This window comes from Notolabrus celidotus, chromosome 16 (assembly GCF_009762535.1).
Source record: "Notolabrus celidotus isolate fNotCel1 chromosome 16, fNotCel1.pri, whole genome shotgun sequence".
NCBI classification, from domain to species: Eukaryota; Metazoa; Chordata; class Actinopteri; order Labriformes; family Labridae; genus Notolabrus; species Notolabrus celidotus.
Genome location: NC_048287.1, coordinates 20,166,654 through 20,185,900, shown reverse-complemented (window position 1 = coordinate 20,185,900; position 19,247 = coordinate 20,166,654). Strand labels below are relative to the sequence as shown.

Here is a 19,247-nt window from a genome sequence, read left to right as displayed (position 1 = left end):
ATATTGAGATTACGAGTCTTCCAATGAGAGGCACAGCTGACTTGATTGACAGGCGGGAACACTGCAGCTGTTGGCTAGGAGGCTCAAAGCCCGCCTCTTTACGTCACAATCGCTCGAAAGCAGCAATATGGCTGCCGCCTCCGATTGGCCTCGCTTCAGAAAAGATTGGGTGACATCACGGATACTACGACCATATTTCATACAGTCTATGTTTTAAAGTGGCTGGTTGACAGATGTTAAAGCTAGGGTTGGTAAGCCTGGAAAACAGGCATGAATTTAAATGTTGCATTTCCTCAGAACTCCATCTAACCCCTCCCCTCGGAGCTCCTCCGAAACGATGCCAGCGCTCGTTGCTTAGTGAGCGTATGATTGTGACTGATCCAGAACCAACATATATTCTATCCTCAGCATATTGTTTGTGTTTTGCACTATGCCACCTCATGTCTCACTCAGCGGTAAGAAAACACCAAAATATTATCAGAGTCAAAGTCAAAAAACACAAAGAATGATGGCTATTGTTCATACTCACAACTGTCATACTAGCATTATCCAGTTTTACCAGTGACACGATATCAGGAGTGAAGTCAAACAAAAACAAGAGCCTTCTCTTCCTCCGTTTTTCTTTTTTCGCCCTTTTTAGAAGAAGGTGCGGTAATACCAGTAATCGGGGTATTTATAGTTTCTCGGCCATTCTCCAGTTAGCTTGAAATTTGATAGGCTCCTTTCATGAGGCCCTCAGGGCAGTGATTGGTTGTCATTTTACTAAGTTTATTCCGGCTGTAGATAGCAGATTTCTTTTGTTCTTTTTAAAAAAAAACACATAATGTAGATTATCATCAGAACACAAAGATAGTTTTAACCAGTATAACAAAAAGTGTATCTAAATCAGATTACCAATCCCAACTTTAAGTTGAGTCAAGCTTCTATGGTAAGCTAAGCTAACTAGTGGCTGGTTGTAGCTTTGTATTAATGGACAATCAGTATGTTGTAGTATTATCAATATAACCATCAGGGCTATTTCACAATCTCCACTGTCCTATGACAAACATGAACAAACCATTTTGTGGTACTGTTAAAAAAGAGAGAGAGAGACAGAACAGGTTTTTATGCAAACTAGACAGTACCAGTTTTATTTGTAGATTACACACTAAGAGAAGAGAAACTTAAGACCAATTCATTTCAAAAGGAGAACAAGTCACCAAATCAGCTTTTCTACTGTTATCAAATATGTAACATTGTCATCCATCTGTCTTCTTTTCATACAAGCAAAAATATGTCTTTTTACACATCTTTTAAAAAGAACATTATGTACATCATGAAAAACATTACATGCCACTGGATTTCTCATGTGGGAGGAGGCAGTGCTTTTAATGAACCACTCTCCCCCATCTTTGTGAAAATGTTCAAGTAATCTCTTATAAAAAATAAATTTTTATTTCCGCCTCTGAAAAAAGGTTACCTAAAAATACATATATGAACAGCATTATAAATTGGCAATGCATAGCCCCTATTATCACTTTTGATTTCATAAATGCAAAGAAGCATAGCAGAATGTCAAAGCTGCAAGTAATAAAATTAAAGCTAACAATAAGATTTTGTGACTCCAGAAACAGCACAGGTTGTGGCTGAGGGATAAAGCGCTGGTGTGTTTATCTGGTAAAATGTGCTCTCTTCAAAGAATGTCGAAGTGTCGGCTGTAAACAGTTAAGAGAGGATGAGGAGATTTAGGAAAGCTGTGAGGAGGACTAAGGCGGATTTAGGAGTAACTTGCTCCTATTAAGAGGAAAACAAGGGAGGTGTGGAGTGGCTGAAAAATGCTACTTAGCTGGGATTTAAAAAGAAGCATTTAAGAGAGGATAGCTGGCTGTCGAGGTGGAGAAGAGGAAGAAGGGCACAGAGGTTGGGAGAGAGCTAGAGTTCCCTGCCGAAGTTTGCTTTGCTGCCAGAGCTGGCGCTGCATGGCTGGCCACAGGAGGAGGTGGTTAGTAGTCGCTGGTTTTCGCCCTGTCATGAAGACACAAAGTTGAAAAGTTTAAACCTAATAACATTCTCTCTCTTCTTGTGTCAGTTAAACTTGAAAGCTACTTAGAACTCCTATCTCAACTTCAAGTTAGTGTTTTCTGTTTTATAAGGCAAAACAAATGATCTATATAAAACTGTTAAACAATACACAACCTTTAATCATTTTCATAGCAGTGTTAGGTTCATAATTAACAAAGCAAAAGCAACAATCAGAGTTTACAGCCAAGTCACACAGAGGTTTTAAGATGTAGTTGTACATTTTTTGAAGATTTTAACTCATTTATTTCATCACATTTGATAATCTGTGAGCAAAGAAGCACATGACAATTAATATGTAGGGGTTATCAAGATGACAAAGGAGCTTTAGCAGCCAGAATGGAGAGGGGGTCTGCTGTTGTGTCAACAAAATTACTCAAAAAAGGGCATACCCCATGTATTATTTTTGGTATGTCATTAGATCTAACTATACAGCTCTCAATTCGTTCTAAAGAAACGCAGTTTTAAAAGGCTAAAGCACGACTGATTCAGTTTGAAACCCACACAACTAGAAAGCACATTTCTATGCTAATATCCTCGAGGACCGTTGAGACCTCATGAAACAACTCTGAGAGTTAAAAACGTCAGCAAAACAGAAGAACATGCGACAAACCTTAAAGGCACAGTGTGTAGAAAGTGAAGTATTTAGCAATATCTACTGCTCAGATTATAGATTAACCCCCCCTCCTGTTGGTGAAGTGATGACAACCTTTGAGGACAAGAAGCATCTGCAATGCATGTTAAGTATGATCCTCCATAGGTCAAGTTTTCACTAGAGATAGACCCATATGTTTTTTTCAGTGCTGATACGGATACCAATTATTAGTAGTCAAGGAGGCCGAAACCAATGTTTGGAGCTGATATTCATTAGCAGTAAAAGGGGAAATATTGGCGTCAAAATTTTGAATAATACAAACTCCAACACTTAACTTCCTTTAAATGCCTTTAAGCGTATGTTTATTCAACAGCTTTTCAGATTTGCAACATGTTAAAGGTTTTTTATTTTATTTTAGACAATAGACATCTTTGTTTTAATATTCTAACACAAAGTGCAGGGAGCTCCCCGGCTCAGCAGCATGTCTTATAAAGTTAAATGAAAACTTAAACAAATAAATAGCTCCCTAAAGTTTTCTAAAGTAAATAAAGTTTTCCAAAATGTCATTATATAACTGAAATGTTAATCTTTCACTTATCTTTGTTTTATGGGGGTATTTCAGTTTTTTTGAAGTGGGGTTGTATGAGTTTTAAATCACTAGTAATTGCAGGGGCCACAACGGATGCTGCTCAGCTCGTCCCCTGAAACTGCAGACGGTGTCATTTCTGCCACATTATTTAGAGAATTTGAGCCAAAATAACCCAGTTTTAAATTGATCTCTTATTGGCTGTCTGATTTTAAAAAAAGGCTGATGCCAATATGCGGCAAAATGTTGAATATCAGCCCGGCCAATAAACGGTCTATCCCTAGTTTTTACCATCAGAAACGTCCACCAATGCTAATTCTTTTGCACACAACTGCTCTCTTCTTCCAACTAGTGCATTTTGGGCAGCCACTCACTGAATACAAACATGGCCATTATTAGTTTATCTGTTCTGTGCTGTTGTAGAAACATGGGGGTGCAAGATGGCGGCTTCCGTGGAAGGGGGGCTGCTCCTAGCAAGTCTGTTCTTCTAAATGTTGCTAAATACTACACACTGTACCTTTAAAGAGACTTGTCTAACTTAGGCTGATGGACAAGAATCCTCAACTAGGATTAGAATTGATAGAACCCTTCAGTACTCATCTACTTCCTCTGTATGACTATTAGGGGACCATCAATAATAATACATTCTCAGACCCAGTCAGTTAACAATGTAGCATTTGATGTTTAAAGCAGGTTTCTAGAAAAGGAAAATTTTGTATCGCTCTGATCATTTTATCCTCAATATCTACTCTGTAACAATTTGCAGTCAAATTTGACAAATTTAAGAAATTGATAAATAAAGGTGCCACAAATTTTGACATCAGTTGCATTGCATAGATATGAGCCCTGCAATATTCCAAACCAACATGACATTTCAGAGCTTCAATAACCATAAACCACAAATGTACACACATACACACACCTCACAAACACCATGCTAGAGTGCAGCCAAATTTAACCAGACTAGAAAAACCACACGAGCAAAGCAAATCACAAAAACAAGAACAAAACGTCAACCGAAACTAAAACACAGCAGACACCAGGCACACACACACACCTCTGAGTACAAGAGTGGGCGTTTTTTCTTTTTTAAACTTCGTCCTCTAAATGCTCTCTCCGTGGTTGTTGTTGCTGCCACAGAGGGGGGTAAAGACACACTGCCCCCCACTGGACAGGCCAGCTCTTGTCATGTGCAGCAAATGCAGCCTAGGCTGTCCAAGAAGAACCACAACAGCAGAGTAAGACCTCGTCAGAAACGGTAATGGTGCCGTAACGCTGGGGCCCACATTACTGGAACAACACTGACATGTCACACAACAAAGGACGGCTTCTCAGAAATGACTGAGTGAGCCGTTTTCAGGAGGTGCACAGTCATCAGGAATAAGTGCTTCATCAGGTCTGTGTTGCCTTTATGAGAGCATGAAGGAGATGTCAGTTAGTTGCACACTGAATGAAGGAGAATATTTGAAGAAAAACTTTAAAATAAGCAGAAATTAAAGCCTCAGTTGTGCACTAAGTATAACTTCTGCTATTAGGAGGTTGAGTCACCTACAAGGAAGGCCTCCACTGTCTGACTGAAAGAACTGAAGCTGAAAACTGACTCATATCTTTTCCTCTTTGACATCTCTGTTACATTATCAGACTGATATAGTAAAATGTGGGCTTTCTTTTCTGACTAAATGAAACTAGAAAACATGATAAGTAACAGCAGCTCTAGTACCGCTCTCAGATTAAGACATGATTACAGTATTTTTCAATGGAATGACTTGGAAAAGTGGCATTGTGATATTGCATGGGAAAATAAACATAAAAAAAAAAAGATCACCTTTTTCTCTTCTTCTCTGAGTCGTTTGTCCTGGGCTTACTCTGGGGTGTTTTGGCTGAGGCTGATTTGGAGATGCTGTCTTCTCTGCGTCGTTTGCTGCACAAAAGAAGAAAAGGACAAAACAATGTTTTCTGTGACTGGCTTCAAAGTCCAAAGTCTTCTTTATTGTCAAAAACTGCAGTATGCACCAGACATACAGAGGATTTTATATTACGTTTCTCTCTCAGACCCTAGCAACGACAACAACATAAACATAGGAAATACACACAAGACGAAGAGAATGGATTAGACCTTGCTAGAAAAAGATAGGCTAAAATTAAAAAGAGTAAGCTAATAAAAATAATAAAATCCAGTTTAAAACAGTGTAAAAACTTAGCTATAGTGCAATTTTAAATCAAAGTGAGTGTGTGCGTGTTCAGTCCTGAGGATGACAGACCTCAGTGTTGATTGGGGGGGGGTCAGTGACCGGGTTAAGTCTGTGAAGGGGGCACTATGGGAAGAGGGAGCAAAACAGGGAGAGAGTTCAGCATCCTAACTGCCCGGTGGATAAAACTGTCCCTCAGTCTGCTGGTTCTGGCCTGGAGACTGTGTAGTCTACTTCCTGATGGCAACAGGCTGAAGAGGCTGTGAGACGACATTCTTGGAATGGCGTGTACGAGAACTTTTCCAGAGATGACACCGTCTTGACATTACCACATCTAAAAAAAGACCTAACTCATCAACATGACTGTTTTAATGTCTTATTTTATCTATTTGTGTGTTAGTCTTATCTTTCTGTCTTATTCCCATGAAGTACTCCAGAATTTTGTATGACAACACTTCCTTTCCATTGTATTTTCAATTTCATCCAAACAAAATAAATTCTGTTCCGCTTTTGTCAGTCAAGTCACTTCTATTGCAATTCTGTTCTATGAATTCATCTCTCTGTTTACTCTTCCACTTTTCTTCTTGTTTCAAATAAATACTTTTCTCATGTATCTGTCAACATTAAGCTATAGTGCGTGTATTCTTATAATCCTTTGTTGGACAAACAAGTCATTGGACGATGATTGTTGTAAAGATCGGGATTTAGGAGGATTAGCCGGGACGGCCAGGAGGATTGGGTGGGTGGGGGTTGTGTGGAAGGACAGATGTGAAATCTTTGGAAGTTTTTATCAGTTTAAAAATGTATCTGTCCTCTGCACGGTAGATTTTCATTCCAAATATATGCTGCAAACTATGTATGATGACTACTATTGAAAATCAATAAAGACTTTTAAAAAAAGAGCAGGTTTAAGGATTCTAAAAATCAGCCTTATATATTCAAACATGTAAGAGTCACTCACTGTGCTGTGCTGCCGTCCAGCTCCTGTTCCGTGCAGGGAGACTGTGCAGGTACTTTTCCGTCCTGTCTGTAGTCCTCCCCTTCCTCAGACTGACTCCCCCGCTGGCTCCCGTTGCATCGCTCTGTCGGACACCTACTCTGAGGCTGAGTTGATGGGGGCGATTGCAATGTGGGCTCCTGATCTTCCCTGGACAACTCCCGCCACAGGTTCTACACAGGAACAGCAAACACGGAGAGAAGAGGAAGCTAGTTCAGTTTCAAGTTATGAACGCAATACATAAGTCATTTGAGGAGGCACATAAAAGACTTTTAGATATGTTGGGCACCAGCCTTTTCTTTGCAAAGTTAAATGATAGAGAAATGGTATTATTTACTAGTCAATACGGCAAGTAATGCTCCTCCTACGAGTGCAACCACAGTAGGTAGCAGAGGTTGAGAAAACTACTATGTTATACAATTTCACTTTCAGCCTCAAAGTTTCTGCCACACTTGTGGAAAGTTTTCCAGGGTGAGCGTTGTAAAGTCATCTTTAAAGTGAACCTCTGCTCATGTAGTCGAATAAAGAAGATATAGATGATATCCATGCATATATTTTTTTAAGAGAGCGAGTAGGCCATAGTGAGTGCTACAAATGTCCACAGTAAGGTGGTGCAGCTACCTGTACAGATGAGTCTCCTGTGATGCACTTGGCTCCCTCAAGGACAGCCATGTAGGAGAAGCGCAGCTGGTCCGGGGTCTGGATCAGGCCCATGCGGTACTTCCTCATGTCCAACAGGATGCTTTTGATGTCTACTAAAGAGCGGTCTTTCCTCTTGTCCATCTGTATGGGATGGTAATGCAAATTAGCTCAAAATGTACAGGATGGACCCTCCTGTTCTCTTGAAGCCCAATGACTCATGCTTTTATGGGAAGTGGCTGCACGTACCAGAACCACGCATGTGTCAACTAATGAAAAGGTTCCTGAGCGACCAATTCCAGCGCTGCAGTGCACCACAGCTGGACCATGATCCTCCCCCAATGCTCCCGACTCCCGCACTTTGAAAAGGAAGTTTAGGAAGGACGCCGGGGACTCTGGGACACCAAAGTCAGGCCATGTGGTGTAATGAAAGTGATAGATCTCTCTCTTCTCTCCTGTCTGTAGAAGCAGAAAAACACAAGCCAGGTCAGTGGGTATAACACTTATATTTATCCACAGTGGGCCTGTTGGCATGAACTTTATTATACTTGCAGTTATTGCAGAAGTCTTAGGGTGGCTGAATTTAGTTCCACTTTCATTTCACACAATAATGCAGGTTCTTGAAACCTGATACTTTAAACAGCAAACCATCAAACTTCTCTTGGCACTTAACTGTTAATAGTGTGTATTTTTAATTTCGCAATGAAAAGCATGAGTGTTAATTGCAGAGTTAAAAAAGCGGTAAAAGACAAATTACAGAAATTTCTGCAAGTTTGATGGATCGTAAAAATGTTACATGCAGTACAAACATTTTTAATCAAAACGTGCATCCTGATTTTTCTGTTTCTCAATCAAATATTTTTGTTTTAAACAAGGATGTTTTCAGAAGCCTCAAAACAGCAGAGACACGTGATGCTCTGGCTTACACTCAAATTCTGCAGCTCCAGAACTCTGGTGGTGTAGTATGATTTTGGGTCTTCTGATAACAGTGTGACCAGGAACCGCGTGTCTCTGAAGGCCATCTCCCTCTCTTCAGCCCTCGGCCAGTACTGGGCACACTTTTCCTAGCACAGAAGAAGAAAAAAGCAGTTCTTGTTAAGAGTAACCAAAATAAGTGGAACACCTTACAAAGAAACACATGTGATGAAAAGCACAAGTTAGCCCGGCTGCCTGATTGGCCTTGGGGGAAAAGCAGCTGACACTTAGCGGGATGTTTTATTTTATATGGCTGTCAATTGAAATGTGATCATCATGTAAACAAACTGGTACAGTCATTTTTATGAAGTGTGAACTACCTCAAATATAAGACCAACTTTATCAGCAATTAAAACACATTGTTTATGCACGCATAAATCAGCTCTGACTTCAACTCGAGGAAATGACTCAATTCTTACCATGACTTATCACAGATCTTACAACACACCCATTTTAACCTCAATCTACTAGCTGCCAAATGATTGCAGGAATGATTTAAAGATAATTTGAACTAATTCTAAGGAATCAAAAAGCTCCGCCCCTGTTCCTATCTCCTACCTTTTAACCCCTTCCATCATGGGACAGCCTCTCAGATCATCCCACAACAATGTCTTGTTGATACCACAAACAGATGTTCCTTTGCTGTGTGAGCTCCCAGATGGTGTCGACTTCTTCAAAATACTCTTAAAGGCCCACTTCTAAAAGTTGGCTTCAAATAATCGTATCTCTTTCATGTCTGTGTGTGTCAATTGAGTGCACTTCCTCCTGTTTGTACTATAATTGTTCTGTGCCTAGCTTATTGTAATTGTAAATCACTTTGTAACCTGAGTTTACAAAGTGCTTAAAATCAAAAGGGTGGCTGAATGGTAAATGAAAGCAGAGAACAATCTTTCTTATGTCTTCACACATACCTTCACATATCTACTTGGTCACACTCACCCACACAGAAAGTTGTTTTTTAACCGAGACAGCAGTAACAGAAGGTCCCTTCAACACTTGTTGACACATGCACGGAAACGCATACAAATCTGTTAAGTCAGAGTGTTTCTCCCATAAACATAAGCTGCAGCACGTCTTCTAATCCAACCTCCGATTAGCCTTGTAGTCTGTGAGTTTAAGGCCACCTGCTCTGGTGTTTCAGAATGCACTGATAAAAAATATCTTTAAAAAAATAACTACAATTAAAAGTGCAAAATCATTTATACATCCTGCAGATTTGATGCACAGCACCCCAGAGTATACTATTTAATTTGCTTGGATGGTCTTTTTTTTTCTTCCTTTCTTTAACCTATTTACATTTATGTATGTATGTGCTTGTATGTATGTTTGTGTGTATGTGTACATGTGTGTGTGTGTGTGTATGTGTGTGTGTGAGTGTGTGTGTGTGTGTGTGTGTGTGTGTGTGTGTGTGTGTATGTGTGTGTGTGTGTGTGTGTGTCTGTATGTCTGTATGTATGTATGTATGTATCCATGTGCACATATGTGTTTGTGTGTATGTATGTATGTGATTGTATGTATGTGTGTATGTATGTGTGTATGTATGTATGTATGTATGTATGTATGTATGAATGTATGCATGTATGCATGTATGTATGTATGTATGTATGTATGTGTACATGTGTATGTATGATTGTATGTATGTATGTATGTATGTATGTATGTATGTATGTATGTATGTATGTATGTGTGTGTACGTATGTTTATATATTTGTGTTTATGTGCATGTATGTATGAATGTGTATGTGTGCATGTATGTAATATACATTTTTTTCTTTTCACTTATTTTTCATTTAAAGTCATTTTTCAACAAACTTTTCCTTTCTTTATTTAACCTTTTTTAATCTTTTATTTTTTTCATTCCATTTCTTATTATTATGATTTTATTTTCATTTAACATGTCTGAGCCCTTGTTTGATTTGATTTGTTTTGTCTTGTTAATTAATCTTGAAAAGTTACAAACAAAATATAAAAAAAGAGAAAAAATATTAAATCTTTAAAGCACAAGTATTTTGCCCATCATTCACATATTAAGATTTTTTTTACAATGTGTTTTTATTTTGTGGCAACAGTCATTACATTACATCATAACTTCACCCCAATACTACTTCAAAAAAGCTCCCCAAAACCTGAAAATTTGTACTTAATTATGAACAAAATAACTAGGTGAAATGTAAAATAAGCATAACTTCATTCACTTCATTGTTTCTCTTCCAACTCATTTAAGAAATATTCTTACCACAGTTTTATTTCTTACTATTAAGGGACTTTAAAAACAAACTTCATAATAATGATTTATTATATAACTATTTCAAATCTGCAGGCTTACAAAAATCCAGGCCCAATTCCAAACCTCTTGTCATGCACATCAAGTCATAATGTTATATCATATTATATAATACATTGGTATTTTAGGAGACAGCAGCAAGCCATCTGTACGTTCTGCAGCTTAACTCTGCTCATCACTACTACGGCTGAGTCATGACTTTCAAATATTGGAGTAGTCGCTATTTTATAAAAAATCTATTTTTATTATTTTTATCAGGCTGCTGTAGCCCAGGGGTGTCCAAACTTTTTTCAAAGAGGGCCACATTTGATGTTGTCAGAATACCTCAGGGCCAGTGGCTCCTACTGAGACTTAGGAATCATACAAGTTATATATGAAATCTCTATTTAATAATGGTTTTTTTTCTCAATAAATCAGTAACTAGGAAGTCCTCAGTTCTCCACAAGCCACGTAAACATTAGCAAACTTTATCTTCTTCTGGAGGAAAATGTTTTTCATTAGGGTTAGGCAATGTGCGAAAATTATTGTATCATTATTTTCCTATGGCAAGATCACGATCTGGATTTCACAGTTCTTTTTGATGTTGTTTTTAAGACTTTTCTGATCATCAGACGACATTTTAACAAAAAAAATATTTTCCTGCATTCCGGACATTTTTTATGCGTCTAATTTTGCCTTTTCTGTACTATTTCATAATTTTGATCTTGTCTTGTGTCCTCTTTTGTGTCCCCTGAACTTTTAGTGTTCATCAAGGACATTTTCACATCATGGTAAAAACATCAAATTGAAAACCTGTCAGCTTTAAGAGTTCTTGTGTTTCTTCTTCATTGCTGTCTTGCAGAATTCCCAGTGCTTTGGCTTTAGACGGGCAGTCCATATGAAGCTTTTTGAGATGTTTCTGAATTGACTTTAGTTTTGTTTGTGCACTTGAAAGAAACTGCAAATGTACAGATGATTCAGAATGTGATTAATATCTATGCTATAAATAACACAATTTAAGGTGGAAGCTTGGGGGCATAAATAAATGGACCTTGGGCAGCGATTGGCCCCCGGGCCTTACTTTGAACATGCCTGCTGTAGCCCATCTGAAAACTGTTTGCTCACTGCCAATTAATAACTAAAGAAGATGAAAGTATTTATGCCAGGTACCAGTAAAACAGGGGAAGTTCCGTCATAAGTCCTGAGAGGAATTTCTCAGAAAAAAGACACAAAATTGAGGTTGAGTGCAAACTTTGCCGGGTCAAATTAGCATACCATAAGACAACAACAACTGCTGTACACAGATAGAGAGTTACCCAGCATAAGGAGGGTGACTATTCTATTAAACGTTGAATAGTTCCCAGTCACTATCGAGTTGTTTTTGCTGTAAATGTCCTTCCCTAACGACCACTGTGTTGTTCACAGTAAACAGACAATGGTCAGAACTCTTATGAATAAGTCTCTTTTGTAACAATCCCTCTGTAAGGATTGGAGGGCCAACCTATGTTAAAAATCCTCATAAAGGTTAATAAAAACCAGAACACAAAGTGCCTTTTAACTTCTGATTTCAAAGGAAAACACACAGAGAGTGAATCTCCTGGCCGAGTGAGATCCTCTCCAGCTGCTTTATTGGGACAGAGGGAGAGCGAGAGGGATCACAGATGCTCTGCACAAGAGACAGAGCATCAGTTAGTGTGTGTGTGTGTGTGTGTGTGTGTGTGTGTGTGTGTGTGTGTGTGTGTGTGTGTGTATGTGTGTGTGTGTGTGTGTGTGTGTGTGTGTGTGTGTTTAATTGGCACATTGTAGGATCACAGGAAATACAAGGCGTTGGGCTGCATCCCGGTTCCCTTCCATAAATCTGTGAGCACATTATCAAAACACTGAATTCCCGTTATCCTGCTTAGAGGAGCGGGAAGCTTCACAGTAGACCATTTAACAGAAATCAGGATTAATCAAACAAGCTGCTTAAGTTATTTCACACACTCTGCAGGCTCAGGATGCAAACTTTAACCCTGTGAGTGCGTGTGTGTGTGTGTGTCTTTTTTACTTACCGAGCCTTTTTCGATGACTCTGTTCAGCATGATGATCGCCTTGGTTTTCTGCTCCCAGATCATGAGCCAAAAGTGGCCGCACGTGTTCCTGAGGGGGCCCTGATGACAACAAACACACACACACACACACACACACACACACACACACACACACACACACACACACAGTTTGGAAGGGCTCTAATAGGATAGCATAAGGTCATTTACAAAGGGAATGTGTGTAATCTCTTCTGCACACACAATATCATTGGAGCCAATTAGAACATTAGCTGAGCGATCGGCTGAGGGTTGTTGTTAACGGTATGATAATTAGAGGGTGATAGCGAGACTTGATGTAAAGGTCAGGACTCATAAAAGGTTAGCTTGTGGTTAAGTTGAAAAAAAACTGCACTCTGTGAGGTTAGGATAAATTCAAATGTCATACACGTTGAGAGGCTGTCAGTAGTGCAACAGTCAGACGCTGTTTGTTACCATGTAAATGAGCATGCTGTTAACTGGGAATGATAAAAATGACAGAAAACATCTGCTGCAACTTTTCATTAAATCTGATATTTGAAGCTACCAGTATTCTTTGGACGGACGCACAAATTTCTCCTAACTTTTGGCTTCCTATTTCCCCCACCTTAAAAAAAAAGTTTATTATTTCAGATTCTTTATTATTAAAACAAAGCTGGTTAAGACAGTAACATCAGACTTTGTCTCATCTTTTTTTTTTGTGTAAATTCTAGTTCCTCAACAAACCATAAAATGAATGTCACAGTCGAAGCTTTCCCTTCAAACACCCCTGAAATGTTTAACAACAGAATAAATCGATGTGCTTTCACAACATGAGAGCCCACAAGTGTCTGACTGTGGTCTAATTCTTGTTTCCTACATACTTGAAATAGCTATGATGCACAATTTCTTCTGACAAACCTGTTGTTTCATTCTGCACTTACCAACTTTCTGTGGTTGTGAACTCGTGGAGCAGAATAATGAATTATGATGAGCAGCAGCAAAATCATTTGGTGACAAAATGTGTGGTTTCAATGTAGTCTCCTTTTCTGTCATCAGAGTTTTATCTATTAATCTGAAGACATGCAGTCATTTAAAAGCCCAAGTTCGGCTCCTGTTTTAGATGACTTATTCTTCACGGATAAATAATTAACAACACTGAATAATGATGAAATATTTACCCTAACAATATTAGCACTTAAGCTAATATTTAAAACACTGAAAAGCTACAAAGCAACACTTGTCTTCTCTCCATGCTCCAGAGATAAATGAAAGCTTCCTTTCATTTTGCCTGGTTTGTAAGCAGTCGTGTTATTACATGAGCTGTACAGCATGTCTGATTTTAATAGTAAAACTCACTGAGGGAAATACAATTAACAATGATTGGAGCCAAACAGCCAATGTGACTGACGTTGTTATGCCACAAAAAAAGTCATTTCTCAAGAAAGCAGCTTTGTTTACTATAACGGTGGATTCAAGAAAAAAAGAAGTTTGATCCCAGTAGACATCAGAACGGAGCAGCTGACTCGGATCAGCCAACGACTTTGGTTTTTCTTTGGGGCATGAGGTAACCAATAAACAGTAACAAGGATCTAACAAGGTTCGTATGAAGACAGATTCTGCCTTGTTATTTCCTCTGATAGAAGACGTCAGTTTAGTGACCTGTGACACATTTCTCATTAGCCTTATTGATCTCTGCTGTGAAAATCACAATGATATAAACTGAATGTTGTGGTGTTTTAAACACACTGGCCCTCATTTATCAAATGTGCGTACGACTGAAAACAGGGTGTACGACCATTTCCACGCAAAGGTTGGCATTTATCAATTTGAACGTGGGCCATCCCACGCCAGGTCTCAGTCCGTGTACGCAGGTTTTCAGTGAAGTAAATCTGTGTGTGGCCGGGAATTAGAGCGTAACAGTGCAGTGCATTTTCAGACAGACATACAGAGGATCACAGATTAATATTTAGATCGTCAAATTAGATATGACACCTAAAATATATTTTAAGTTTTGCTCTAGCTCGAGCCCGTAAAAGGCTTTTGAAGTGACGTTGAGCAGCGCAAGCCGTCAGCTGATTTCTTCCTATAAAAAATGTGTATTTTCTGTATCGATTTACTTTAAAAATCTACAAAGCTTTCAGTACTTATCAACACTCCCATGTGCACAGTTAACTCTATAGAAAATAACGTTGCTGATTTAAACAGAAAAACAAAAATATGTAAATTCACTGGAGGAAGCTGAATTAAACTTTTAGCATTTGAAATCGGTTGGGTTTCTTTTTAGAAAGATGTGATTGATGACAGAACTTACCATGAAGACGATTGATTTACTACAGACTATTATATTGAATGGATGGCCCTTCTGGTCTGACTCCTTCAGGGAGTAGGAGCCAGACCAAGCACGCTTATCAGCCAGTGGTTTAATACAGTTAAAACAAATAATCACTCTCCTTGTTAATGGTCTTGTTTGCTTCTTTAGGTCCTAAACATCAGTGAAGAACATCAGTGTTATTCACAGTCTTTTTCAGAACTCATCACAGGACCTTTAGTGTTGTTTAATCTAAGTTTTCAGATGAAAAACTATCAATCATCTATGATCCAGTTGATAGTGAAAGCTTGATAATCATAAAATAGAAATAAGTCAGGTAAATACTCTACAACCTCTTATATTTACATATTTTTAATTCGTTCTGAGATTAAATACAGTCAAAAACAGTCAATAATCTTTCCTAGTGTAGAGAAGAATATAGTAAAAGATCTTGAATCACTGTTTTGGCTTCTCCTGTCCACCAATAACGCTGTAGCTCAAAGACATAGCAAATATTCACCAGCTCTGTTCTACTTTTTGTTACATGGCTCACAACACATTCACACACTGATTCAACATGCAGTCAGTAAAGTTAAACTGGCTCATCCTGCTAATCCCTAAAGTAACATTTATTAGTTTTTTTTGTCATATCAGTCTGTCAGTCCTAATATTTCTGATAACTAATTGACTTCTATTAGGAACAAATAGGAACTGAACTGTTGCTTACAGTACAATGAGGTTGATGACAGGATTTCCTGGTGTTTGGCTGATAGATTACAAAAACAGAACTCAAGTAGTAACTACATAAATGTAGTTCTAGTAAATTTAGTGGACAGCCTGTTTAGACCCAATGTGATCAACAAGTGACTTACACCGTCACGTGACAGGAAATGTATCTTGAAAAATGTAAAATATGAGCCGCAGAGTATTCTGCTTTGATTTGTTGTGATACTTAGTGTGCTGTCTTTACAATTTGGACTTTTGTGTGCACAGACAAAGCAACCTGGAGACGTCTCTTTGGGGCATCAAATAAATACTTCTAGAACAATAAAAATCTGTTCCTCAATCCAAAAGAGATGAGTTCTGTAAGCATGCTTTTATTTACTGGAATAAAACGTGTTGGACCTACCTGTGTCAAAATGTAACTTCTCCCGGCTTCCTCCATCACTACCAGGCTCGCATTGATGTAGTCATTTTCTGTGTTCTCCAGCTTCACTCTGCTGTGATCAACTGCAGACAGTGAGAAGAAAAAACATGTTGAAGGAACAGTTCAAAATTGGAGAACTGTGAGTGAAATTTTGGAGCATTTCCAAAGGTTACCTACATGGACTGACATCTCTGTATCTGTTTCGGTTGCGATTCTCAGGATACTTTGCCACTTTGTATGAGCATTCGTGGGACTGATTCCTAATTTCCTGGAAACATAAAAGACTGTTTAGAGCAGAAAAATAATCAGATGCACAACAAGTATGACAGACACTTAAACACCACACAGAGGGAATCATCCCATCTCTGTTTGATCTTTTAACCCTCCTGTTATGTTGCGGGTCAAATTGGCCCTTTTAACAGTCTATTTTGGGCAATATATGCCTTCCAAACCAGCTAAATGTAGCATTAAAATCTGGGCAGCATGTGACAGAAGAGGTGTCATGTTAATTTATCAACATCACTTCATACAAAAAAACAAAAATCAAAATGTTAAATAAAATAAACAAAAAGCTGTCATGTTAAACTATTGTATTTATATTTAAGGCTTTCCAATGTACATTAAAAAAAAGTTTTAACATTAATTTTAATGAAAAACGAGAGAATTATCCTCATTGAACCATGATCTTTGAGAATTAAAGAACACCAATGGACCAAATCTTGATTTAAATGGTTAGTAATGGAGTTAAAATTTTGATTTTTGGGTGTTCTGACACTTATGTATTATTGAATATGCCCCAGGTCAAATTGACCCAGGAACATTATTGCTGTTCAAGAGAAACAAACATAACAGGAGGGTTAATATAAGCAGAATAAACAAGAAATCAATTATCATGAAAACAGTGTCAACTAACCACAGTGTTCAAACACGTACTTTCAGCCCTGATAATAATATAAACTCGTAACAGGATCCTAATATGGGCAATAAAGTCATATACTAGTCAAACAAGTTAAAAAAGGGTCATAAATGAGCTTTAACTCCTCTGGTGGTTCTTCATTTACAGAGAACAAAAAGAAGTGTGCAGTATAAAAAAAATAAACAAAACAAAACCGAAACAAGAAACAGCAAATGAAACCAGATGTAAAGGAGCTTGTAGATAACTAGCAACACATTTAATGGTTAATCTGTTCCTTTGTTGATTTTACTACATGTTAAATGTACCAACTATTTATATTAGCTCTATGCTAACTATGCTAACAGACTTACAAGGTAGAGTTTCTGCCACCGGCCTTCCGAGTCTATGTCTTCAAACTCCTGGTCCATGTTCTCTGTGGCAGTGTCAGTCATGTTGTTAAAGTTATTAGTTGTCCGACTCTCTACCTCATTACTCTCTTCAGGCTCGAGGAGCTTCTGGTGACGGATTGTGACTTCCCTAAGCTCGCGAGCTCTCGCTAAATGTTTGCCCGTTATCTCTGTACTGCAGTTGACATCTGATTATGGCACCAGTGCGCATGTGCAATGATAGGGTCCTTCGGTTAGCTGTCAAACCAAAGAGCTAAGATATTCCGTGAGCGAAGAGATGTCGCACAACATCGGTCAGGCCAAAGGAGCCATTTTGAAATCAATTTTTTTTTTTTAATTTCAACTAAAACAGTACACTGGAAAAAATGCCCCTTCAAAAAGAAGAAAAAAAAGCTTATTTCAAGGTACTTTTACCTTGAAATAAGCAAAGAAATCTGCCAATAGAACAAGTGAAAATTTGCTTGGTAAGATTTCTTAAAATAAGATCATATTTAGAAAACTGTGATCTTAAAATTAGCAGGGGAAACTTATTTTAAGCAATATTTTACCAGTATTTTAAAGCTTAGTGTCTCAGAATAAGCCAGGAGTGCTAACAATTAGTAATTTTTTCACTCAAAAAAATATTTTTGCCCTAATAAATTTCATGTCAACTTCTTCACTTGAGATATAGTCACCTTAATTTAAGTTGTATTATAGCGGCACCTCTCTAGGTTTAAGACCATCTTGTACTTGAAATAAGATTACAAAGTTTAATTTAAGCATTTTGAGATATAATGTCTTCTCATAGTAAGCTGGATATACTAATATTCAGTCATGTTGTTTTTTTAAGGATAAGCCATGCTCAAAAGTAGGTGTTTCATTCTTGTGTGCATGTAGTTTAAGGATGTATATTTTTATCTGATTCAGAAGAAACAGTGCCTGAAAACTGTAACCCACCGATAAAAAACAACATTTCTTTCTTTCTGGAGCTGTTTTCTGATAGATTATCCAATAAAATGCATTAACTTAAATCAAGTAAAGGGTTTGTCTTAAATCAAGATTATCCGTCTTCTACAAATAAGATCTCAGCTTGAAAAATGTATGAAATGTAAAATAAACCTTGTTTCTTCTAAATTACAACTCAAAACAAGATCATTTCAAGATTGTTCGACTTAACAAGATATTTAAGATGCATTGTCTTAAAAAAAGTCCCATGTCTTGCTCAAATGTTACTTTACTTAAGTAAATGTATCTTAAATCAAGTGGGATGAGACATTTTAACTAAAAATGAGACAATTTCACTTGGTAAGATTTTGATTTTTTGCAGTGTGTAGATACTTTTCTATTCCACGTAAAATTTAATTTAATTTTTGACAGTTGTAGTCTCGAAGAAGTACTCCTGTTTTTTTTTGTTTTTGTTTTTTACGTAATCCGTTTTTATCTTAAAATGCCAAAACTTTCAGGCTAAAACAGTTGATTATTATATTTTTTTTATAAATCAATAGATAGTTAAAGCCATTTAATAAAGTGACCAAAATTTCAACTTCAACACATACATTATGAAAACACCTAAAAGATAGGCTTCTATGACAAGTTGAGGGATTTATTCATTGAACAAAATAGTTTTAGAAACTTTTAACTTAGTTCTCAAAGAGGTAAAAATGGTAGAGATTGTACGATTATTCAACCCTCCCATATATATTCAGTTTCCAAATAAGATAGAAAAAAAACACTGTATCTCAACTTTTAAAAAATATATATATTTATTAATTAAATAAGATGATTAATTTTAAAGACTTGATACAATTATTACAGACATGTAGGAGTACTCCTTTCACCTGAATTCTATAGTAGTCTCTCTAGTTTTGTAATGGAGACAGTCACCAATATCACGTTCTTTGTCCTTACACAGTACCACACTCTCTGTTAAACAACAATCAGATGGAGAAATGTGACGCTCAATGTGCCGGACAAAGAACACGTCAGTAATATGATTCTTATGTGACTGATTACAGGTTAACAAAGGGGGAGACAAAGCATCACTATTGTTACAAAGCTTTTGCACCCTTCAAACTGGTCTGCCTTCATGCCAGAGTTTAGCTGACTGCTCTTTTATCTTTCCTTCCTTTTACAAGACAGTTTCAATATGAAGCAGAGATGA

General features: G+C 37.6%; 1 protein-coding gene across 1 annotated transcript; it reads right to left on the bottom strand.

The window, feature by feature from the left end:
• Positions 1-1,097: 1,097 nt before the first annotated feature.
• Positions 1,098-17,326, bottom strand: ptpn2b (protein tyrosine phosphatase non-receptor type 2b). The gene is made up of 10 exons (XM_034705158.1): positions 17,072-17,326; positions 15,983-16,073; positions 15,788-15,888; positions 12,354-12,452; positions 7,991-8,128; positions 7,314-7,523; positions 7,047-7,208; positions 6,390-6,598; positions 5,065-5,160; positions 1,098-2,004 (listed from the first exon to the last, which is right to left on the bottom strand). Exons 1-10 carry the CDS (start codon positions 17,150-17,152, stop codon positions 1,983-1,985), a joined length of 1,209 nt encoding a protein of 402 aa, XP_034561049.1. The 5' UTR covers positions 17,153-17,326; the 3' UTR covers positions 1,098-1,982.
• Positions 17,327-19,247: the final 1,921 nt, after the last annotated feature.

Coding starts and splice junctions, on each gene's coding strand:
- ptpn2b (XM_034705158.1), bottom strand. CDS start 17,152: ATGACTGACACTGCCACAGAGAACATGGACCAGGAGTTTGAAGACATA. Junction 7,524..7,990: donor TGGAGCTGCAGAATTTGAGT/GTAAGCCAGAGC, acceptor CTGCTTCTACAG/ACAGGAGAGAAGAGAGAGAT. Junction 2,005..5,064: donor TCAGAGAAGAAGAGAAAAAG/GTGATCTTTTTT, acceptor TCTTCATGACAG/GGCGAAAACCAGCGACTACT.